This window comes from Tiliqua scincoides, chromosome 2 (assembly GCF_035046505.1).
Source record: "Tiliqua scincoides isolate rTilSci1 chromosome 2, rTilSci1.hap2, whole genome shotgun sequence".
Lineage (NCBI taxonomy): Eukaryota > Metazoa > Chordata > Lepidosauria > Squamata > Scincidae > Tiliqua > Tiliqua scincoides.
The window spans coordinates 218,700,601-218,726,418 of NC_089822.1; the positions used below are offsets into that span (position 1 = coordinate 218,700,601).

The 25,818-nt window shown below is 48.7% G+C and overlaps 1 protein-coding gene across 1 annotated transcript; it reads right to left on the minus strand.

The window, feature by feature from the left end:
- Positions 1 to 474: 474 nt before the first annotated feature.
- Positions 475 to 25,818, minus strand: WNT5A (Wnt family member 5A). Its single transcript, XM_066614647.1, has 5 exons — positions 25,749 to 25,818; positions 19,984 to 20,105; positions 18,490 to 18,755; positions 13,672 to 13,964; positions 475 to 3,722 (listed from the first exon to the last, which is right to left on the minus strand). Exons 1-5 carry the CDS (start codon positions 25,752 to 25,754, stop codon positions 3,264 to 3,266), a joined length of 1,146 nt encoding a protein of 381 aa, XP_066470744.1. The 5' UTR covers positions 25,755 to 25,818; the 3' UTR covers positions 475 to 3,263.

A 25,818-nucleotide genomic window follows, 5' to 3' on the forward strand; every position in this document is an offset into this window, starting at 1 on the left:
AGGAGGTCATGTTTAAAGGGGAAGGGCAAGCGAGACCTAGTTACACTAGTGGCCTGGATACCATTTCCAAACAAAAATGAGATTCTAGATAGTCAAATTTTGAATCAGAAGACCTTTCTGGTAATCAAAAATCAGGAAATATGGAGTGGAATCTAAAGCCAGATTCCACACCATTCCTAGAATTTAGCAACAGCCTCAAGGTCCCACAACAGTCTCCATTCTTGACCATAAGTTGCTATATCAATAAAGCCTCCTTCATACTGAGCAAGAAATTTTAGAAATCTCAGTGCTCCTGCCTATTATTTTACTACATTCTAATTTTTAAATCAACATTCAAACAAGTCCTGTTCTAAAAGAATTGAAACCATCTCCCAATATATAACCAACATTTTATTTTTATAGTCTATCTTCCATTATGGCATATGCCTTTTTTAAAAAAAACAAAAACCAGTGAAATATACAAATCACACAAGACAGAAATATGTACATTAAATGTACAGAACAAAGAAAAGGACATAGTAGATTTACATAAGCTCTGAAGAACACAAGCGAATTATTTTACATTAAATAGCATTTTAATAGTGAGGATCATTAGACTCCTCTCTGCTCACAAACAGGAGTCACTATAAAGTATAGGTGATTTGACATATTTAAAAAGGACTATGGTTTTTGTATAATAAAAACCAAAAGTGACATATTCAATGTACTAGTGCTTTATTTTTTATTACTTTTTTTTAGTTGACATTGGTTTGCAAACATCAAGAACCAGGGAGGTAAGTATTTCCTTGCACAATAAATTAAGACCAATCATCATTTCAAAAGCTGATAATCATGATGGGACCATTGTGACAGCTCGTTGGCTAATGAGAAATTAATGCAAAGAGAAAAGCCTAGCATTCATTCCAATCCACTTATACTTATTGGGAAGGATGATTTGGGAGAAAGGGTCCTGAACATACCATGAAGAGAAGGGTCCTGAACATACCATGGGAGAAAGAATACCATGAATCTGCCACAAAGGACGAGGAGAAAGAACTCCTTTAACAAGAATAGTGGGCCACTATTTGTGCAGAAGATGTTCATGCATATGTTCTCATTACTGGCTATAATGTCCTTGCAGAAAAAGGACAGAAATTCCCAACCAGCATAAATGCATGCCTTGTGCTCTCTGTACCAGTGGCGTAGCTAGTGCATTTGACATCCAGGGTAGGTGTCATTCCCTCTTCACATGACAAAAATTTTTAACACCCATTCCCCAGATGGGGAAGCAGAATCAGGCTGCTATTGTATCTGTCTATTTTACTGGGAGAGGGGCTGCCCATGTCGCTTGCCTGTTGGTCCTTCCTTCATTAAATTCAATGAAGGAAGGACCAACAGGCAAGAAACGCAGGCAGTCCTGGATATTTTACTGTGTATGAATAGAATAGATCCTAACAGCCAGCAAGAAGGGAGAAGGGCTGCATCCTCCATGTTAGCACCTTCTTATGGCTGCCACCCAGCATGGACCGTCCCTCATCCCCAGTAGCTATGCTACTGCTCTGTACCTAATAGATAGCCCAAGACTACAACCTACAGTGAAGGGTATGCAAAAGGAACTTCCACTGGACTGAGATGAAAGATATCACATTTTCTAGAGAAAAATAATTTTTCCCCCCAATGCCTTTATGCTATGAAACCCATAATAAGAGATTAATCTCCAACCTAAATTAAAATCCTTCAGTGATTTGTTATGGTTCTTTTTTGTTAAAGGGGGAAGGTGAGAAAAATAATACTACATTCAGTCTAAACAAAGAAACTGTCCTGGTAACTTGAACAGTTTTCATATTTTTCTCTTTTAAAAAATCCTTGGTTTGTACTGACAACATACATGTATAAAAAATGGTTTGAGATACCAAACACCAGCAGACCATAGTTTTCCCATATATACGTAAACCACTCAAGTACAGTCTGAGTAGTTTGTGCATAGCTGCAATATATTTCTAAAGTATTGTGCATTAAAAGAAAAGACACAGAATGACAGAGTGGATTTATCAGCAGTGCTGCATTTCGACCTCCAGTAGCCACTTCATAAAACATCAAACAGCTCTATGGCCAATTTAAAGTTTTCCCCAAATTCCACAATGTTGTCAGTCAATTTCCACGTCAAAAGAAAACAAACTTCCCACACCACTTAAAAAAAAAAAAAATTTGTATTCAAATCAAGACAACTGCATTTTAAAAAAGAAAGAAACTTTTCAGACTGTAGGCACAACACGACTGAAGTTTCCAGCATAGTTAAACTAGCACACACTCTTTAGGAAATTCCACAGATCAACAATATTTTTTTAAGGCAGAACGGCTTTTTCAAATGTCCATAATGTGAGATATGCATATTTTTCTTGAAGCAGCAATGTTCCAAATTCTGATTTGGTCTACACTTTGCAGTCAAATTTTCCCCCTCTTGGTTTTGCTAGTTATTCAAAGCAATTATTGATCTTAACCTATTCACAAAACATGCTCTCCTTCTACCACTGCTGCTCCTGAGAAAATCCACTGCATGACTGGAACTGACAAGGGAACGGCACCTTCCAGTCCTAGAGATCTTTCACAAGCAGTTCCTTTGTTGGCAACGTTCAAACAGTGCATTTTCGCAGGCATGCCGAGCATAAGTGGGAAACTCCATGTTAAAGGAATGGGCCTTTGGAGGCTAGCTAGCAGCACAGCCTGTGGCTTCTGGACGTTTATGCTCTCACCCATATGCTCAAGTTGCCATGAGACCGATTTGAGGCAGATTCATGCTCAACCTTGGGGACATACCAGTCAACATTGCACCTGTCTCTTTCAATTCTTTCCAAACACTACAGCTAAGAAGAGCTATCAGGTATAGATGTGCATGTTACCAAGTTCCATATGAGTCATGCTCCAATCCCAAGCATGTGACACAGATACCTCATCTCTACAGCACATGTACTATGTCCCACAAGACTATATGGGGATAGGTTGAATTTCCTATTGAACTACTCTATTTTTTTTTTTTTAGTCTTAATTTTGATTGTGTAAAATAAATATTCTCTTGAGTTCCCCCCGTTATTGCGAAAAATATAAAACTCTGCACAGTCTAGGCTGGGTGGAGCACAGTTTCCCCATCGCTTCTCTTTGCAAAAGATTTTTTTTTTTTAATATATAAACAAGAAAATTAGGCTCTATAAATAAGAGTGGAGATCATCCTCGGGCAACATACACCCTGCTGGTAGACTGAAACCGCTCCTCCCACCCATTCCCACCTATTTGCAGACAAACTGGTCCACAATCTCTGTGCACTTCTTGCATTTCACATAGCAGCACCAATGGAACTTGCAGTGGCAGCGCTCCGTCTGCACTGTCTTGAACTGGTCATAGCCCCGGCCACAGCACATGAGTTCGCAGCCATCCATGCCTTCCGAAGTCTTATTACAGAGCCGACCCTGGGTGCCCAGGGACCCGGTGCTCTCATTGCGCACACAGTAATCAGGGCTGGGGTCAATGTACACGAGGTCATGGATTGTCGGGGCATTGAAGCGGCTGTTCACTTGCACCAGCTTGCCCCGGCCGTTGAGTTTCATTGCTGCTGCGCTGTCGTATTTCTCCTTCAGGGCATCGCCAACTTTACGAAAATCAGCCAGCTGCAGCCAACAGGTCTTCAAGCTGCATGATCCAGAGACACCATGACACTTACAGGCCACATCTGCCAAGCTGTATACTGTCTAGAAGAGTCAAAAGAGGAAGATGGTCAGTGTAACTGCCGCAAAATATACCTCCGCCTCCACTTCACAAGCTTAAAAGTTCAGCATAGTCCTCCCAGTAGGTCAACAATGTCTCTTTACAGCACCTCCTCTCCTAGCCCCAGGCTGTCACTCATCCAAGATACACCCATGCATTGACATGTGAGGGATGCTGGGCGTTTGCTTTGCTTTGCTTTGCTCTCACTATCATTTCAAAAAGCATCTTGCCCTTAGTTTTTGGCTGCCACAACACAATAACTCGGCAAACACAGGATGCCCTAGAACAGTGGTTCTCAATCTGTGGATCTGGGACCCACCAGTGGGTTTTGACTCAATTTTGGGTGGTTCGCGAAACTGACAGGAGATTAGGCTGTGCGCATCAAGGGCTATACAAGCTGCTACTTGTGGGGGTGGTTGTGGGACAGCACTGCTGTCCAATCACCATTACAGCCACACCCCTTAGCATTTTATAAAATCAGGCAGCAGCCTCTAAATGTTTGGGAACCACTCCCTATAACTTCAAATGAGCTTCTAAGAGCTTTGCTTGTTAATTTATTTGCCGGAGTCTTTTAATTTGGATTCAAAGTCAACTCTCCAGATTTTTTCCATAGAAAATCATACATGGGAGCGTTTAAAAGATAGACATAGATTTACCTCTAACTTGTGTTCAGCAGGGAAACCGCCCATGCAGCATATCAGTTCCTGAAAACTCATTGCCTCCACCAGCCATGGGAACAGTATGCATAACTGTCATGTATAAATTGAAACAGACTCCTGTTTATTCTGCAATCTTCCTAACATTCTCAGAGATGGTATTGCCACCACATGGAGGCTGCCATAAATCACTCCAAGGAAAGCTATTTGCGTACAGTGGCTCACCACATGAATGGGGTAATTTTCTCCACTGCAGACTTTTTTTTCCTGGACTAGCCTTGAGAAGGGAGGTGGTAGAATGCATGCATTGCATACAGAAGGTCCCAGGTTCAGTCTTTGTCCTCTGCTGTGAAAAGAATCACAGGAGTTGCCAATACAGGGCTAAATGGGCCAATGGTCTTAGTTAGCTCCTTGTGTCATCACTAGCATTCCCCAGTCCATGTGGTCTGCTGCTGCATAGGAGTAGTTCACCACATGAAGCGAAGAATGCCTCATATTATCCTGTGTACCCATGGGACTCTCGCCTGGTCCATGTCCACTTACAAATCTGATTCATCCACAGAACTGAATGGGCAGTTCTCATGATCAGGACAATGTGAGCAGGTACACGCTGGAGCTCCTGTGCCCATAAGACATCACCAATCAAACGTGCTCATGTTGAAAAGCTTTCACTATATTCTGTTAAGGAACTGCAATATTAAGACATTTTCTGAAAACTAATTGGTGTACAGCATAAGACCTTCAGCCACTTACTACACAAAGCCTTTTGGGTCCTATACTAACAGCTACCTGTGCCAGCAGAATACTAGTTCCATCAGCGGGCACTGTCTCAAAAGCACCAGTGCTTTGTTGACAGCACAAGGCCTAGTAGTGCCAGTGGGAAGGCCAGATCCTTCCCGCTGGTGCTGGTGCTTGCACTGACACATACTGGAGCACATAAGTCTAGCACTGAGGCAGGAGAAGGGCAGGAAGGAAGTGGAATCCGGTGGAGGGGGCAGCAATGGAGTGGGTGGATGGAGCCAAGGCATGGGGCAGGATTGGCAGCAGAGGTGCACACAGTATCCTATCCCCCTTCTCAGGCCTGACCCATCAACACAGATCAATGCAGATTTGCACCAGTGATATTGCTGGTGCAGGTCTGAGTTGACCCACTGTGGCTACTGGAATTTACCCCAGCACAAGCGGACAAATGTCCCCTTACATCAGGGAGGCTTCCAGCAGCCAAAATTCCCCAGCAGCCCATGCCATTGCATGGGAATACACTGGATTGGGCTGCATGCTCAAATGTCACAGTCATCCGATGGTTTGGCCTTTTTGGTGGTGGCCCCTAGGCTGTGAAATTTCCTTCCTCTTGAGTTCAGCCTGACACATTCCTTCTCTTCCTTTAGGAGGGGAATAAAACATTTATTTCATTGTACCTTTTATTGTCATTTTACTTCACTGCTTTGGAAGCTTGCCCAGTGCCATTGCATCATCTGCCGTTTGCCTTGTTTTTGTACTTGCCAATCCTATTTTCAAATTCACTGTTGTTTCAAATGATATTATTTTAATGTTTTATTATTTCTGTGAGCCACTTTGAGAACCATGCTGGTTCAAAATTGCAGGTGCCAATCCCTTCCTTTCCTTCCTGGTTTGCAGTAACCATCATTTGCTGCATTGTCCAAACTGGTTGCTTCCCAACCAGATTCAGCAGCCCATTTCAAAATGGCTGCCAAGGACCTGAACGGTAGTTAAAAGCACCTAACACTGAGTGGCTTGTACCTTCAGTTTGGGTGAACAGGTCAAGCAATGGTAGGGGGAACCCTCGGGGGAAATACTGTATGTGCAATGCTGGTATTACTCTTACATTGAGCTCAGAACTGATTTTTGAAATTGAAGGGGGGTGTAGAGCAATATCTGAGAGGGTGGGGTGTGATAAACGGCACATTTCAGATGAGAAACCAGCAACAAGTTGATTGTAAGTGGAGTCATCTTGTCCTGTCTTTGAGAATTTAAAGAGTTTTGCTCATCTTGTGCTTGATTTTATTTTTTAACATTCCTTTCTAGTTCAGTATTTCAGTGTGCCTCTACTGCTACTGCTTCAGTCATTTTTTAAAAAAATCCCTTTATTGTGGTTTCTGTATTTGTATCATATATTACCTTGAGCACTCTCTTTTTGAATGGAAAGGTAAAGAAAACATCTGGAAATAAAATGAGTTTTTATTTACTTACCAACTTGCTTTAAATATAGAAAATAAAAATAATCATGGGCCGGTCAGCTGACTGGCTTGCCGATACTAGACTTGCATTATAATTCAGACACCCCACCCCCAACCCTTCCCTCCTACTGGGAAGATGTGCAGCCCCTACTGCAGATTTTTCCGCACTTGGTTCAGCAGCTCCCTCCCACACTTCGAGCACAGCAGAGCGACTCCATCCAAAACAGAAAACCCCCAAACACCTCTGGGTGGGGGACAGCCCTACACCGCAATATCCTCTTTGTGAAGTCTTGGCAAAGAGACCTTGATAATTTACCCTGTATAAATAGACATGAGTCAGTGTTGACACAGCCCCAAAAATCCTGGGGTCTGACACATTAGGTGGATGCTACATGCCACTTCCACCCAGCATTAAACATGGGGAGGGGGAGCTCAAACCCTGCCAAATGGCATTGCACGAAGGCAGCTCAAAGGGGGTGGGAGTGGGGAACCTCTGGGAAGCCTATGTAAGCAACTGTGAAAAGTCATTTATCTTCTGTCGAGCAGCAAATTGGCTTTTCCATTGCTTTCAGATGGCTTCTACTAACATTTAAATGCTATTAGTTTTCATAAGAACAGCCCCACTGGATCAGGCCATAGGCCCATCTAGTCCAGCTTCCTGTATCTTACAGCAGCCCACCAAATGCCCCAGGGAGCACACCAGATAACAAGAGACCTGCATCCTGGTGCCCTCCCTTGCATCTGACATAGCCCATTTCTAAAATCAAGAGGTTGTACATACACATCATGGCTTGTAACCCGTAATGGATTTTTTCCTCAAGAAACTTGTTCAATTCCCCATTTAAAGGCATCCAGGCCAGATGCCGTCACCACATCCTGCAGCAAGGAGTTCCACAGACCAACCACACACAGAGTAAAAAAATATTTTCTTTTGTCTGTCCTAACTCTCCCAATGCTCAATTTTAGTGGATGCCCCCTGGTTCTGGTGTAATGTGACAGTGTAAAGAGCATCTCTCTATCCACTTTATCCTTCCCATGCATAATTTTGTATGTCTGAATCATGTCCCCCCTCAGGCGTCTCTTTTCTAGGCTGAAGAGGCCCAAACGCCGTAGCCTTTCCACATAAGGAAGGTGCCCCAGCCCAGTAATCATCTTAGTCGCTCTCTTTTGCACCTTTTCCATTTCCACTATGTCTTTTTTGAGATGCGGCGACCAGAACTGGACACAAAACTCCAGGTGTGGCCTTACCATTGATTTGTACAACAGCATTATAATATTAGTTGTTTTGTTCTCAATAACTTTTCTAATGATCCCAAGCATAGAATTGGCCTTCTTTACTGCTGCCGCACATTGGATCGACACTTTCATCGACCTGTCCACCACCACCCCAAGATCTCTCTCCTGATCTGTCACAGACAGCTCAGAACCCATTAGCCTATATGTGAAATTTTGATTTTTGCCCCAATGTGCATGACTTTACACTTACTTACATTGAAACCCATCTGCCATTTTGCTGCCCATTCTGCCAGTTTGGAGAGATCCTTCTGGAGATCCTCACAATCGCTTCTGGTCTTCACCACTCAGAAAAGTTTGGTGTCGTCTGCAAACTTAGCCACCTCACTGCTCAACCCTGTCTCCAGGTCATTTATGAAGAGGTTGAGGAGCACCGGTCCCAGGACAGATCCTTGGGGCACACCGCTTTTCACCTCTCTCCATTGTGAAAATTCCCCATTGACACCTACTCTCTGTTTCCTGGTCTTCAACCAGGTCTCAATCCAGGAGAGGACCTGTCCTCTAATTCCCTGACTGTGCAGTTTTTTCAGTAGCCTTTGGTGAGGGACCGTGTCAAACGCCTTCTGAAAGTCCAGATATATAATGTCCACAGGTTCTCCCGCATCCACATGCCTGTTGACCTTTTCAAAGAATTCTAAAAGGTTTGTGAGGCAAGACTTACCCTTACAGAAGCCATGCTGATTCTCCCTCAGCAAGGCTTGTTTGTCTATGTGTTTTGAGATTCTATCTTTGATGAGGCATTCCACCATCTAACCGGTATAGATGTTAGGCTGACCGGCCTATAGTTTCCAGGTCCCCCCTCTTTCCCTTTTTAAAGATCGGCGTGACATTTGCTATCCTCCAATCCTCTGGCACCGTGGCCGTTTTGAAGGACAAGTTGCATATTTTAGGCAAGAGATCAGCAACTTCATTCTTCAATTCCTTAATAACTCTTGGGTGGATGCCATCAGGGCCTGGTGACTTATTGATCTTTAATTTATCAATGAGGTCTGAAACATCTTCTCTTTTAACCTCTATCTGACTTAATTCCTTGGTCAGGAGGGGCCGTTCAGGCAGTGGTATCTGCCCGAGGTCTTCTGCCTTGAAGAAAGATGCAAAGAACTCATTCAATTTCTCCGCCATCTCTAAGTCTCCTTTTATTTCCCCTTTCCCTCCCTCACCATCCAGAGGGCCAACCGCTTCTCTGGCAGGTTTCTTGCTTCTAACATATTAGAAGAAGCTTTTATTATTCCCCTTAATGCTGCTGGCCATGTGTTCCTCATAGTCTCTCTTGGCCTCCTGAATCACCTTCTTACATTTCTTTTGCCACAGTTTATGTTCCTTTTTATTCTCCTCATTAGGGCAAGACTTCCATTTATGGAAGGAAGCTTCCTTGCCCTTTACGGCCTCTCTAACTTGGCTAGTTAGCCATGCGGGCACCCTCCTGGACTTAGTCGAGCCCTTCTTCCTTTGCGGTATACACTTCCGCTGGGCCTCTTTTACTGTTGATTTGAGCAACCTCCATGCTCTCTGTAGAGACTGGACTCTTTTTACCTTCCCTTTTAACCTCCTTCTAACCAGCCTCCTCATTTGAGGGAAGTCCACTCATCAGAAGTCAAGGGTTTTTGTGAGAGATTTGCCCGGTATTCTTCCCCCAACGTGCATGTTGAAACGGATCGCAGCATGATCACTGTTCCCCAAAAGCTCAGTAATACTGACATCTCTAACCATGTCCTGAGTACCGCACAATATTAAATCCAGAGTCACCTGTCCTCTGGTGGGCTCCATGACTAGCTGCTCTAAGGCACAGTTATTTAGCATGTCAAGGAATCTGGTCTCCTTTTCGTGACTAGAACACAAATTGACCCAGTCGATGTGAGGATAATTGAAGTCTGCCATGATTACAACCCTGTCCCTCCTTGTCACCTCCCTGATCTGTTTCCTCATTTCAAGGTCCCCTTCCGATTTCTGGTCTGGAGGATGATAGCACGCCCCCAGTATTACATCGCTCCTGAGGCCTGGTAATTTAACCCATGGAGATTCTATGGAGTGGGACCCACCTTCAATCTCTACTTTGCTGGATTCTATCCCTTCCTTAGCATAAATGGCCACCCCACCTCCAACACGCCCCTCCCTGTCCCTCCTGTAGAGTTTATAGCCCGGGATTGCGGTATCCCACTGATTCTCCACATTCCACCAGGATTCCGTTATGCCCACTATGTCAATGTTTTCCCTTGTCAACAGACATTCCAGTTCTCCCATCTTTGCTTAGAGACTTCGGACATTTGCAGAAAAGGATTTGTACATGGAATGCCCCAGGATGGGCTACTTATTAGCTCCTTTATCCCTGAATCCTCTCATTGTGCCAAACCATCTATCACATCCCATCACGCTACCATTCCCAATTTCTTCTCCTACTCTGCCTTTGTCTTGTTGTTCTCTAACCTCCCCATCCTAGTCCCATAGGGATGAGGAGTCCCAAACTGGATGCCCCTCGGCTCCTGTCAGCTTTCCCCCAGGGATCAGTTTAAGAACTGCTCTCCCACCTTTTTAGTGTTATGCGCCAGCAGTCTGGTTCCATTCTGGTTCAAGTGAAGCCCATCCCTCTTGTGCAGGCCCCTCGTGTCCCAAAACGTTCCCCAGTGCCTAATGAATCTAAACCCCTCCTCCCTACACCACCATCTCATCAACGCATTGAGACCTCTGATCTCCGCCTGCCTAGCTGGTCCTGCGCTTGGAACAGGTAGCACTTCCGAGAATGCTACTTTTGAGGTCCTGGCTTTCAGCTTCCTACCTAATAGCCTAAATTTGGCCTCCAGGAGCTCCCGACTACACTTGCCCATGTCATTGGTGCCAACATGCACCACAACCGCTACCTCCTCCCCAGCACTATCTACCAGCCTGTCTAGACGAGAAGTGATATCTGCAACCTTCACACCAGGCAGGCAAGTCACCATGTGGTCCTCACATCAATTGCAAACCCCCCTCTCTATGTTTCTAATAATCGAATCCCCCATTACAAGAAGCCCCCGGCACCCCTCCCGCCGAGGAGTATCCTGAGTGTGTTCGGATACGGGCCCATCCCCTGGAGAAGGGGTCCCTTCAGGGGATTGTTTCCCTCCTCTCCAGGATGACGTTCTCCAGCCCCGAGTCTTTCCACGCGGGCAGCTGAGGAACTGCAGGCCTGGGGTTGGGACGAAACCTGATCATCCCAGGAAGTCTCCTCACGGTCCTTCTCTGCCTTCCTCTGCTTCTCCAGGTCAGCCACCAAGGTTTCAAGGGAGCGGACGCTTTCCCCGAGTCCCTGGAGCTCCTTGCACCGAGGACACACCCATGGACTTATGCCCCAGAGGCATATAGTCATTCAGGTGGCACTCGATGCAAAACACTGGATAGCCCCCACCCTGCTGCTGGCTGACTGACTGCATATTTTTTTTTATTTTGTTTGTTTTTGTTTAGGGGTACTTAAAAAACCCTACACTGGTTAGCAGCCCTCTTCTCAAGGGAAGAGAAAGGGCAGTATCTGGGGCCCTGGCTTCCTCGCCCTGCTGCTGAACTCGCACAGATGCTAAACTCGCGGTGCCTTACCTGGCACTTTGTTCCCGAGGCACTGGGTTCCCAGAGGCCACGCGTGCTTCTGCAGAGAGGCTCATGCGGTGGCAGGCACTAGCTTTATACTCCTAGCTAGCTCCTCCTCCCTCCCTCCCTGCTGATTGAAAAGGGGCTGGTCTTCCCAGGTGAGATTTCCCTGAATGGGGTGCTTGGATTTGCCTAATGGGGCTCTTATCAACTCCTAAAGGTCAATTGCTATGACCTAAAGGACAATGACTATGCTAAATTGCCCTGGCTGGGTGGGAACTGGCCCTTCCTAGGTTCTTACCCTCCTACTTCAGTTCTCTGAGGCTGGACTGTTTTTTAACCTCAAGCTGGTTTTTTATTTGAGTTTAAACTGCACTGGTTTAAGAGTTTTTTGGCTTGGCAGAACTTGCACACTAAGGTTTAAATCCTTTTTAGCCCTGCTAAAATCCTGCTTTTATTAAGTGTGCACCTTTATTTATTTATTTATTTATTTATTTATTTATTTATTTATTGCTCTCACCTAGATCCTGTGTCCTAATTTACTGAACCTTTAGATTATGTTCTAACTTAGATTAAGTTTAACTTGGGTTAAGTATAGGGTTAATTTAAACCAAGTAGAAAAACTTGCTTTCCACTTTATCCTCCTCTGTTTTATTTATTTTTCCAAGTGCCTATACCTTGGGCTCTTACTCACAAGTAGCACTCTGCTCCTGCTCAGAGTAGACCTCTGTACACACTTACGTATTTATTTTTATTGCCTTGACCTAGCTCCTGTGCCCCAACTTGCTGGACCTTAGATCCCCCCCTCAGGTTAGATTAGGTGCTAACTTAGGTAAAGCTTAGGTAAGCTAAGCTAAAGGTAAAGCTAAATTTCAATGTTGATCTAAGGTTGCTTTAAGGTTAGAAGACAAAGAGTTAGAAAGAGTACACCTACCTTCTCCTTCTCTTCCTCCTCTCCAATTCACAACTCAGGGAGTCTTCCCTCTCCTTCTCCAAAACTCAGAGGTCCACTTGCCTTCCCCTTCTCCTCGCACATATGCTAAACTCACGGTGCCTTACCTGGCACTTTGTTTCCGAGGCACTTGGTGTCCCAGAGGCCACGCGCGCTTCTGCAGATTATCCTTCAATTATCCTTTCAATTATCCTTCATCCTAATTCACCTTGAAACACAAGTGTAAAGTCTCCAGCCGACTACTCCTGGCACCGTCAACTCTAGGAAAATAATGACTTTGGCTCCTTTCACTCCAGGGCAATAAAACGAAGTTTACACTCATTAATTTAAAAAATTCTGAAGATTTAAAAGCCATAAAAACCAACTTCCACCGCATGTTTTCTAACGGCTTCTTTGTTTTTTCTTCGCAACCTTATGAGGAAGAGGAAAAATAGCTCCCCTCCCCCCATATAAGAAAATTTCATTGCAAATATGGTGCACTTCTTTCTTTCCCTCCAGAAATCTGGATTGGAAAGAAAGAAGTGCACCATATTTGCAATGAAATTTTCTTATATGGGGGGAGGGGAGCTATTTTCCCTCTTCCTCATTTCCATATTCATATTCCCTTTCCATATTCCTCATTTCATAGTTGGAAATACCGTATTTATCGGCGTATAACACGCACTTTTTCCCCCTGAAAATAGGGGGCAAATGATGTATGCGTGTTATACGCCGATGTCCAGGGAACGGAATCCTCTTTAAGGGATCCCGTTCCCAATAGTGCCTAGCGGCGGCGCAGCGTCGTGACGTGATGTCAGCGCTGCGCCCGCCGCATATTATTAAAATGAAGATGCGTGTTATACGCCTGTGCGTGTTATACGCCGATAAATACGGTATAAACTAATAAAACCCTATTCTGGAGAACATTCACTGTGACTTTCACAATTCTCCTCGAACAATCTGGAGGGGGAGAAAGCTACACCTCAGTTCCATGGGGGAGGAAGGAAATCAGCCACTGATCCTTGCATTTCCACTCAACTTATAAACGTGGTCTCTGATTCTCATTTCAACTGATCCATTATTTTCCTTCTGCATCTAAAGAATATTGTTGTACCTGTCTAAAACGTTTCAGAACTCACCCAACAGGTCTTACAGGAAGCAAAATTCATCTTGCCAAACAAGCATGTACACATTAGAGGAAATACATGAACCCAAAAAATGGGGTCTGACAATCCTACATCAGCAGGAACAGAACACAGCCAGAACAGGACAAAAAAACCTCCTTTGAGTTACTTACCCTTCTCCCAGCCTCATTGTTGTGTAGGTTCATCAGGATCCGCGCACTCTCGTAAGATCCTTTCTGGTATATTCTCTCACGCTCACGGGCATCCACAAACTCCTTGGCAAAGCGGTAGCCATAGTCAATGTTGTCCCCACAGCCACCCCACAGCCAGTCCCGAGGTAAATCTTTGGGCCGGGCAGCTCTGCTGCAGCCACAGGAAGAGAGCTCCCCCTCTCGGCAGGCCCGGCTCATTGCATTCACCACTCCAGCAGCACTGACGGCATAGGTGAAGGCAGTCTCCCTGCTGCCTGCAAAGAAGAGAAGAAGAAGCTTGGTATTACAGGCCAAGACACACACATTTATTTTCCAGTAGCACACAAGATAGACCTTTACATTATGCGTTTCAGACACACACACCCCAACATGAGTAAATGTTTCAAAGCAAACTGGAACATGTGAACCAAGTGCAACAATCCTTGGCCTGCTACATCTGTTTTAAAGGGAGCTTCTAATAAAGAAATGACAGATCTAGTGAACTCATTCACCTAACAAGAATGGATCATAGCAGAGGAGACATCACTGGTCAGGCCACCTGCAATACAGCAAAATGGGGAAAGACTTCTTCCGAAATGTATTCAGTATAAAATTGCCATTAAATTGCCATTAAAAAATAAAGTGACTTATTAGAGGAGATGTTATGGTAGACGAGAGAATATGGTCACTCATATGGGTTAATTTCCTTTTGCCCTTCTTCCACAATTCTTCAAAAAGGAAAGCCAAGACAGATATTTGGCCATAACTTAGTCCCAGGCCTCACACCCTCTCACAGTAAAGACTCCCAAATGACCAATGAAATCAGGCTAATGCTATTTTGAAAGTTAACCCCCAAGAGACTCTCTCTTGTACACACTTAAAGTTCCTAAAAGCCAGAGACTTTTATTAAAACACTTTTGAGTGCTTTATTATGTCAGATATAGAACTGTAATCTAGGATCCAAATTTCATAAAATTTAGTCTTTAGTGAGACACTTATGGACACTTATAAAAATTCACATTCATCACATTGGGCAGGAGATCTGTTCTAGAGGGTAGAGCCTCCGTTAGCCCAAAGATAACATCAGAAGGTTGCCAGTTCGAAGACACCGGCAGCTCCCTGAACGACTGAGAATGGCGAGACCTTGAAGCAGCTGACAAGCCCAGCTCAGTGATTCCACCTGCTCTTGGTGTGAGCAAGAAGCGTCTTGGCTGCCCTCCATGTGAGAGATGCAGCTGCTTGTCAGCCTGCGTGGGAGAACTAGAGGCCAGAAGTGAGACCAAACCAGGAAGATCCATTCTGAAATGTTGTTGGTTCTTGAAAGAGAGAACCTTTATGACTGTAAAAATCCCCTTGAGGGATTTAGAAATGCCTGCCTATGTAAACCGCCTTGAATAAAGTCAGAGGAGTAATCTGATGACCAGAAAAGGCAGTATATAAATACCAAGTTATTATTATTATATTATTATCTCTAGGACCAACTTCAAACAAGCTTTCCTACAACAATTACAATAATTTGTGCAATTAAATACATTGTAGAAAACTGGCTGTCTTTTATAAAGTGACCAGACGGACAAAGGTTTACATTTTCATCTAATATCTAAGAATACACTGAATTCAAAATGAGACATTCATCCACAAGTACAAGTCCTCCTGTCTCTGAATAGCATTGGAATTAATATATAGTCAACTATGGTCAACATTTCGTTCTGTATGTGTTCCAACAATTTTCAATCATATCTTAAATCTGGATTTGAGATATACACTGCACAGTGTTCTTGGAAGAAAAATTCTCCAATTCTTACTGTAAAATAATTCACAGTGAAGTTTTTAAAAGTGCTGCTGATCACTAATCCAAATTTGCAGACACACACATTGGGGTTATCTTATCATTCAGAACCATGCCAGGTTTCATTTTTTTCTCTCTCTCCAAGAGTAGATTTTTAAAAGAATCCTTTCCAATGACGACAAGGGCAAAAAAAGATGGAGATGACTCCATTTATAATAGAAACAACAGATGGAAGAAATTTACGGGCAGGAGGAAAATCAGTCTGAGCAAATTTATCCTGTGCCATGAACTTCATTTGGTAGACAGCAGCTTTTGACTGTAGGAGCGTGTTTAAAGCAAGTCTCATCAACCTTGACAGTGGCCAAAGTCTCCCTGCCAGTAGAACACTGGTTTGTTTAGAAGGTTCAGCACTAGGCATAAACACGGCTCTCCCAGATTATTTTTTTTAAAATTGTTTCTTTACATTCTCGCTTATCCATTTCAAAAGAAAAGCACCTCCCTGTGTGAAAGGCTTCAGAGCAAACAAGATTTGCTTACTCTTCTCACAAGGTAGATTGGGCTGTCATCTTGCTCACAGTTCAGCTGTTTAAATCTCATTGGTTTCAGCAGTGCAACTGTAGTAGCCGCAAGAACTTATTCAAATATATGATGAGAATCAAGCATTACAGCTTACTTGGAAGAGTGCTCACAGCTTGCAGCAAAGATTTTATTATCCTAGCCAGGGTAGTCAAGTTTTTCCTCAACCCCAGGAGGTCCAGTCATGGACCAAGTTTGAAGATTTACTGGTGTGTTACAGGTTTTTATTTTCTTCCTCCAAGGGGTGGAAAAAATCAAACTCATCCCTAATATTATGCAACCAACCTTCCAGGATTGTTCAGAAGCAAGGAAAGGAGCATATTTTATTGAAGCCAGCAATATTCTGGCACTCTAACGTACAACCCAAAGAAGTGAATGCCAAAGCTTGCACTGACTTTCATGAATGAAGATGACAACTCCAAAGGATGATCATCTTTTAGGAGCAGGCGTGACAGACAGTTCAGTTCTTCAAAACACATTCATTATGTTTGGGTCCCTCAGTTATGGGTTATTTGCCATTTGAGCAGCAAAGCGTACAGTTTAGACCTCTTAAAAACAACATTTTAAGGATCTACTGTTCTATCGACTTAAATTACATTTGGACTAGCACTACCCTGAAATACTACAGGCTTCCAGGATTTTAGTATGCTGTATCAAATATGTATTGACTTAAGATTATTCCAATTCCATCAGCAAAGAAGCGTTAGATCTGGGGTCTAGCTGGCAGTATAACAGCAGCACTCACTGTCAATCGTGCTGTAAGGCTGGGCCATGTGTAAAGCAAGAAGCAGGCACTGGAAGCAGAGATCACGTCTTCCATTCAAGAGAAACAGCAACCAATCAAAGAGTTTATTCCAGAAAAGTAGGCCCAGCTATGAAATGACACTTGTTCTCCATGAATGTACTTTTCAAGATCTTTAAGTGCTGGGTACACACATTACATCCACCTCTACTTTCAGTTCACCTAAGTGGCCAATTACCTTGCTGAATCACATGGAATAAATGCAGATGTATTACGGAGAGGAAGTAGGGGGCTGAGACCAATGGGGACCAGTTCCAGCATTTATGAGTGCAAATTTTGCCTAAGAGGCCATGGCAACTTAGACATCAGTGAGCCAGTCTTGAACCCCTGAACAGACCCAATTTCAAGGATGCCAGGCTCGGAAGAGTGCTAACACTATCTGAAGCGGATGCTTACGGTTTCGGTAACTTAAAGCTTTGCTGTTCTATTTTAGTTTGCTTTTCAGTATGGGGCAATGACAAGCTGGCCAGTTATTCTAATCCTCTCCGTTCGACAGCATCAGTATTGCAAGACTGCAGGAGAACATTTAAGCCTTCAAGAAGCGAGTGTTTCCACTTAGTGCATTTTTTTTTAAAAGCATGGAAAATGTTTAATCTGAGATTTTGTAAAGCTTATTTTTACATAAAATTAACTTCGATGGTAGATGTGACTTAACAGCATCCCTTCAAGCAATGCAGAAGCCTACTCAATTCATAAATGAAGTTACCTTTAATCTAATTTTAAAGTCATTCCACTCCTTTCCTATCCTGTTTCAAAAAGAGGAATTTCAAATTCGATTGCAATCTGGGCATTTGAAAAGCTACCACAGGACGTGCCACTTATTTGGAGAGCCTAAAATGGCCAGAAGAGGCGAGGGTTTGGGTGCAGCGATGTCCTTCTCGCCACTGGACAAGAACCAGCAAGCCACCAAGCTGAGCTGGTGCTGCTTTGGAGCCCACTCCTTCACTGGAGGGACTTGAGGGCTCAGCCCAGATCAAATGTCAGCAGGGGCCACATTTGTGCTGAGGCACATTTTCCAGGGAGACACGCTCAGCACCTCGGCACTGGGAGATTGCCACAAGACAGAATTTTTAATTAACAATAATAATTACTTGAGCACAGGCAACATCTGCATACATAACTTGTCCTGGTAAAAAGTCTACCGACTACAAGTACCGACCTATTTTACATCTAAATTGAAATCTCCTTCCACACCAGTGATTCTAGTGTGGGAGAGACTGAAGGGGAACAAAATATGTCTCCAAGTGGTGGGACAGGAGATACTGATGTGTGTGGTTAACTTGCAGATAGCTTTGGAATTCCAGACTTTAAAATCTGGAATTCCAGATTTGGCTTCACACCACTACTTTAAATGTGTTCCCCCCTAAATTTAGATCCAACCTTCTTTTTGAACCAAGATGAGAACTCCAAATATTTCTCTCTCTTTTTTTTTTTTTTCCACATCACCAGCAGTTTCAAGTGTGCTACTGGCTTCCCAGAGGGAACCATCACTGGCTAAAGGCAGATTCACTTTTTCCCCCCCTTTTTCCCCCCCAGATTTCAGTGGCCCACGAAAGACCAGGCAAGACTTTCCTAGCATACAACATCAAGCAAAGACCTCTCCCATGCAGAGACACACAGAGGCACTCCCTACCTATCTGCATGACCCTGCCAAACACAGAGTTGTTGTCCACCGTGCTGCAATTCCATCTTCTGTGTCGGAACTGGTACTGGCATTCCTTAATCCCTGTCTTTGCTCCCTCGCCAATGTACTGCATGTGATCCTGGTACAAGTGGCAGAGTTTCTTCTGTCCTTGAGATAGCCCCGCCAGTTGGCTGCACAGGGGCTGGGCTCCAATAATGTACACCTCTGGCATCTGGACAGGGTTCATGGGGTTCATGTGGTTCATACCCAGAGACCTGTGGAAAAGACAGAGTTCTGTTAACTTGAGCAGTACAATCCCAAAGCAGCACTTGAATGTACAGGATTGACCTATTAGGGAAATGGGGATGAATGTAGGACTTGTCCCTAAGCACATTTACTTGGAGCTATGTCCCACTGATGTGCTGCATGGAGAGCAGCCACAATGGGGAAAGAAGAAAATGCTCAATGGCTGGAAAGCTAAAGGAAACCATAGACTTGATGTTATCAAGACAGGTATCAAAATTATGTCACTGTCTAAATATGATGGTTGTCACCCTCCCAGGCTTAAAATTTCACACTGTCTCTACAAATGTTTGTAACCTGGCAATAAATACACACATGTGGATCCCCCACAACTGCATAGGACTTTCTCTAACATGCCACTCACACACACACTGCATATACACTGTGTGTGCGTGTGTGCAAAACCGGAAAGGAATCCAGTTGGAACGAGGAGTTCTGTGAAAGACTAGAACTATTCAATTGTAAAAATCCCTGCGGGGGTTTAGAACAGCCTGCCTATGCAAACCACCTTGGATTAAAGTCTGAGGAGAAATCAGACGACCAAAGAAAGGCGGTATATAAATACCTGTATAAATAAATAAATAAATAAATAATTGCGACTATCAGCAGCTAGCAAGCTGACATCACAAACAGTTCACTCGAATGAGCAACAAAATCTAAACATACACTAAATAAGTCAGACTGAAACAGAATTTCTAGATAAGGTGATTGTGATGGAAAAGGCGATTGTTTAAAGTGTTTAACCAAGAACCATCTGAAAGTGAATCCAGATAAACCTTATTTACGAAGATATCTCAAAAACTCGGGGTGTGTCTACTAAAAGAATGGATTATTTTCTTTTCTTTCAAGAAGTGAGATATTCAGTCTTAGCCCCCTCTCAGCTTGGTCCTTTGGAACCCCAAGCAAACCCCTGACTGGGAAGTACTTTCCACAGTGTCCCCAAGCTTCGGAAGTGAGGTGGAGATCCTCATTCCTATTTCTTTGGTTCCAATTGTACTGCTCCTTATTCCAAGGCAGGGGATCAATGAGCATAGCCATAGTCCAGGGGTGGTAGTGGCAGTGGTATTCCCGGCAAAACAAACAGGCTCTCAGTAGGATGGGGAGTCCCTGGGGTAGAGGAGCAGTGGAGCCTCCTTCCTCTGACACTCCTGGAGACCATTTAGCAGAAGAACCCGCGCCTGTGGGTCTGGCAAGGCTTACCACCAGGAGCTGGCCTCGATCACCACCTGGATCAGCGCAGAGAAGACGACCAGCCCCAAGAAGAGGCACCTGGAAGTCATGGCCCCGCCGAGCGTCCGCGCAGCTCCACCTTGGACGGGCTTCTGCAGGGAGGGAAGGAGAGACACACACGAGGTTTTATTGCCTGGCTCCGACTGGCTGCGCGGGGAACAAAGCCGCGCCGGGCCGGGCTGGGGGGAGGCGGCCGCCCTCCCCGCTCCCCGGCGAGTTCCCTGCGCCCGGGCCAAGGCAGCTCGTGCGGCGGCGCCTCCGCCCGGGGCAGTCGAGGGAAGCCTCCCCATGCTGGGGGCGCCAGGCTCCCCCCCTGCAGGCTCTGGGCTGGGGCACCTTCGCGCTGTCGGTCGGGCGCTGGAGAGGCAACCGGTGGAGCCGCCCCGCCCGGCGATGCTCTGGGGAGGCTGGCCGGCCGGCTGCCTGGCTGCCTCCCTCGGGGTGCTCAAGGGGTGGGAAGGGTGATCGAGCTCCGCTGCCGACTCCCTGCGCCTCCGCCGGCCTCCTCCCCTCAACCACCCCCGACGACTCTGCGCGCTGCCATCCGACGCTGATCTCGCCAGGAAGGGGTCTGCAGAGCGGGTCTCCCGCCGCCTGCCACCCGCCCCGCTCCTCCAAGCTTCGGTTCCCTCCTCCTCCGAAACAGACAGACCTTTGGCTCCGCCACAGACCGGGCAGGCAGGCGCGCGTTCGCCCCCTCCCCCGGGGCTGCCCTGCTCCGTGGGGTCATACAAGGCACCGCAACAACCACTGGGCAGGGAGCTCCGACGGAGGGGAAGGTGCCCCCACACGGAGAGCTGTCCCTGGGGACAACGCTGGGGCCCCGAGGAAGTGGAAGCCCCCCCCCCCCGAGCCGGGGGGAACCGCAGCCACCCCTTCTCAGTCTCCAGTAGCGATCCCGAGCGAAATCCTCCGACGGGGCAGGGGGGCGGAGAAGGGGCCAGCCAGGAACCCCTTCCCAGCGCTGCTTCCTCCATTTCCAGTGTCAGGCAGAGAGGGTGTGGGGCCACAGAAGATCACATACCCCCACTGGCTGTGCCGGTTCCCCCCCCCCCGGTCGTGCAATGCACGGGAACCCCGCTCGCCCTCCTTTTCAGTCGGCCCCCGGAAAGGACTTGCCCTTCCATTTGCCCACCGACGGGATGCAAAGGGGAGGCCCCTGCCCCAGGCAGTGCCCCGTCGATTCTGCTTCCAGCACCTTAGAGCTCCCGGTTTGGGACGTGGATTTGCGGGGCGGGGGGCGCTGCAGCCCAGGCTGGGCCCAGTGTTCGACTGGGAGCTACTGGGCAGCTGGACGCGTCGAGGGCTGCAGCTATGACTCCGGGAGAGCGGCTCCCACCCCTTCCAAGCCCGGCGTCAACCCACTGCAGCAGCGGAGCTACTCTCGAGGAGGCGCAGCGAAAGCCGAGGGCAGAGAAGACCAGTCCGAGCGATGCCCCCTTCACAGCCCTTCCACCTTTAGGCGCGAACCGCGCGTCGGTCCTCCTGACCCGAAGGCAGACTGAAACTCACAACCGGGCCTGAAACTCACTCCCCTTTCCGGGACGTGGAGTCGGGCAAGTAGATCTAGAATGGGGGGGGGGAACCACTCAGCAGCCCTCTACACAGCGCAGTAAAGTCCCACCGACGTCAAGGGGACTAGGAGCCCCATCCTAGGCATGTCTACTCAGAAGTCAGTCCCATTAGAGTCAATGGGGTTTACTCTCAGGAAAGTGTGGCTAGGATTGCAGCCTAAGAGTCCATTCCTTGCCTACTCAGAAGTAAGTCCAACTGTAGTCACTAGGACTTACTAGTCCCAGGTCAGTGTGGATAGAATTGCAACCTAAGCCTGCAATCTTATGCATGCTTTCCCGGGAGTCAGCCCCAATGAATTCACGGGGTCTTGCTTCTGAGTTAGACACTCACAGGATCGGACTGTCATTCCCCTGCGTATAAAAACCTGAATTCGTGGAGCTTTCCGCGCGGCTGTGGTCATCACTGCAAAAGGGCTGACCTCGTTGTGGGGCCAGAGGGACGCCCCAAGACTTGCCATCTTTCCAGCCCAGAGTCTCCTCTCCTCCCACTCCAGCCTGGACTACCCGAGACCAATCTGGTGCCCCTTCGTCCTCCCTTCCTGCCAATCCTTCAGCTTCGCCAGTGTCAGATGAGGGTGGCTTCCCCAGAAGTGGGGGGCGGGGGCGGCTCCGGCTGTGGCCTGGAGAAGCAGGGCTAAACTGAACGTCTGGATCTTCCCTGGATCCGGGCAGGCTCCACTCAGAACGCGTGGCGGGACTTGGGGGTCGGGTTGGTGGCTAAGACGGACGGACGGGGGCTCTGCCTTCTCCCCGGGCTTGAGGAGCACGACCCTGCGGGGCTCCCACGGCCTGGCACAGTCCCGTCGCATTCCACCAGAAGCTGCTTCGGGGGGCAAGACGACCGAGGTCGCTCCCGAAGCACTTAGGCTGGGTCTAGCCAGGCGCCCGCTTCCCAAAGTCGGCCCTGCCTGAACTTGGCTGTGGCCAGAAGCTGCCCACCCCGGGAGGCGCTGCTCCTGCCCGGGACCTGGTCCAGCCTGGCACCGGCCCTGGGCGAGCCACACAAGCCGAGAGCAGAGCATCTCCCCTCCATTCGACGGTGCAGCGCCGCAGAGCGGGTGCAATCCTATCTCATTTTCCTGGGAGTAAGCTCCATTGACTATTATGAGACTTACTTCTTAGTAGACATGCATAAGATTGGGCTGTGAGTGACACCAGGCCAGAGGACTTGGGGGAAGCAGAGGGGGCGGGCGGCGTGTCTAGTGGCGGCGGGGGGGGGGCGGGACTGAAGGGCCCATTTCGTTTCCCCGACAATCGGAAGGGGAAACGCAGAGAGCTGGGGGGTCCGCCTGCACAAAAGCCCCCGCATGTTGGAAGGGTGCATGCGCGTTAAGAGAAGGGACGTATCCCCCCCCCGCCCAGTGCCCACTGGGGAGGAGTGCGTGGGGCCTCCTTGGCTGAAATGGCGCCTGGGTTCTCTCCTTGGGCATGTGCCCCTCTCTGGCCCCGACCTCCCCTCCGCCTTTCGGAACCCCCAGTATCCTGCCCGCCCCCCAGGACTCCCGGCTCAGAACATCGCGCCCTTCTGCGCCGAGCGCCCTCTGTATGGACCCCAGCGACCCTAGGGCACAACCCTAGGCAGGTCTACTCAGAAGTAAGTCCAACCATGTTGGCTGGGGCTTACTCTCGGGAAAGCGCGGATAGGCTTGCAGCCCCCGCCCGCGTTCCTACTGGTTCGCAGCGCGCCGTCGGAGGTGCCAGGCAGAGGCCAGGCCGCCGGCCCTGGGCCAGGCGGGGAAGGGTCCGCTTCATCTCCCAGGCCAGGCGCGGGAAGGGGCCCAATGAAACGTCCCCTTCCGACAGGAGTAAGAGGGAGGGGGCTTGGGGGCAGCCCCGGAACTCCAAGACCCTTGTGGCTGCTATCAGCGGGGCCTGGGGGGATCCCCGGTGCGCTTGCCATCCGAAGACCCGCCGGGGGAGAAAGAACCCCGGGCCAGCGCTGCGGTTCGCGCCCCGGACTGCGGAGAAGGGAATCCTCAGGAGCCTTCGCAGGCCACCCGGCTCTGAACGGAAGGACGGGGGGGGGGGCATTGCCCCAACTTCCTTCTGCCAGGGCTGGAGACCCAGCCGGCCTGGTTTGCTATGAACAGACGGACAAGGGTCGAGTCAGGAAAGTGGGGCGGAGAAAGGCGAGCAAGGCTCGCACCCAGTTGCACCCGCTCCTTGACGGCAGTGCGCGCTTTGGTCTCCTTCCAATGCAGTCCCTGCTACACCAGGAGAACTTCGTGGCTCCGGGGAGGTTGGGGGGGGGGGAGCAGGGCTCAGCACCGGGCAGCCGTTCGGCCTCGGCGCCAACAGGGGGCGGCCTCGACCGCGAAACGGGGAAGCGCTGGAGCGGCGGGGGGGGGGGACGACCCTCACTTCGCCTCCTCGGAGTCGGTCCTCCCTCGCTTTGTGCTCCTGGGAATTGTTCCGTTCAGCCAGAGGGAGAGAGCGCCGGGGAGCAGAGGCCCACGGCAGAGCCCGGCTTCCCGGGCAAAGGCTGCACGCTCGCTCAGCGCCCCCCAACCCGCCAGTGACTTTCCCTGGGAGCACCGCCGCCCCACAGCCCAGGGGGACGGAACGTGTGCAACCTTCGCCTGTTTCAAAGGCGCTCCGTCTGGAGAGAAGGGATGGAGACCTTTTCCAGCTTCTGCCCCCCGTCCCAGCAGCCTTGGGCTCGGGCCGCGGGCGATTCGGGCTGCTGGGGGATCTGGAAAGCCTGCTGGGTCAGCTGGTTTTATGGCCGCTTTGCCCTCTGAGCTCTCTCAGCCTGGGGAAGGAGGAGGCGCGGAGCCTGCGAGCCCCTCTGGCTCTGGTGGATTGTAAAACGCAGGAGCCTTCGCAGTCTGGGTCAGCCCGGAGCCTGCCTGGCCAGGAGCGATCGCACCTCTTGGCCCATCGATGGGGGCTCAGGGCACAATCCCATGCATGTCTACTCAGAAGTAAGCCCCAGTTTGTTCTCTAGGGCTTACTCCTAGGAAAGTGGGTATGGGTTTGCAGCCTCAGGAGGCGCGGCCGGGGTGGTGGGCTGCAACTTCTCCACGAGGCATGGACTCGGTTCCAGGAGGGGGGAGAAGAAAGAAGCATACCCCGTTACTCCTTAAGAAACCTCCCAGCCCCGCCGTCCGAGCTTCCCCCCCCCCACTTGTTTCTGGGGGAAACTGAACTCTCGCTGACCCCACGAATGTAACTAATTTAGCATACAATTGACAATTAAAAACAAACACGCACCGCCTCCCCAACACGGAGCCCCCGAGCATCAAAGGAACGGGGCTGGGAGAGGGAGAGAGAGAGAGCGGGAGCCCCCTTCGCCTCCCCTGCACGACGAGCGGGACTCTTCGCAGACGCAAGAGTGACAAGACGCAGAGCCGGAGCCAGCGGAGTTTCGAGGGGCGGGCGGGGGGGGGGCAGAGAGAAGGTGCAAGCCCGTCCAGGTTTGGCACCGGCCCCCAGCCAGAGCCCCTTAAGGGGATAGGCTGCCGGGACTGCCCCCCCCCCCCGCGATGCAGAAGAGGAGGCAGCAGAGGTGGCCTTGGAAAACCAGAGAAAGAAAGCCACACAGGGCTGGGAAGGGCAGGGGGGCTTTCCAAGGAAACGGATCCCCACCCCCCTAGTGCTTCTGCACGGCGAAGGGAGGCTTTTCCTTGGGTGGGGTGGGGGCGCAGGAGCAACAGGTTTCCCAGAGGAGTTGGGACTAGGGGGGTGAGCGGGTCCTGGGTGCGCGCAAAGGGTTCTCCAGGCTTGGAAGCGATTAAGAGCCTACCCAACTTTCCCGTGCCTGTGTACCGGTGCCAATGGGGCTTGCACTGCATCCAGTGGGGAGGGGGTACTCACAGAGGCCCCCTCAAGGAACGGGAACGTTTGATCCCGTACCTGGGGGCTGCACTGTGGCTGCACCGGTGCTGGGAAGTTGGAAAGGATTGGAGCCGGAGTCCCCAGGAGAAAACCTGCCCCTCCTCTCTCTTTGGCCAGCTTCAGCCCAAAATCGGGGGAAATCTGAAGCCGCGTAGCCCACCCTTGCTGTGGCCCCTCCCGAGAGCAGATTCTCGGGCTCTCGCTCTCTTTCCTCGCCCTGCTCCAGGAGCTTGGGGAAAGTAGCGAGCGCCTTCTCCGGACCCCTCTCTTTCGCCCTCCCCACCCGCGAATTTCAAGCCCCCTTCCCCGCCAGGCGTCCCTCACCTCCATTGTCGGGGGAGGCTCGAAGTGGGGGGCTGGAAGAGGGTCGAGGATCAAGAGCCCGAGTGGCAGC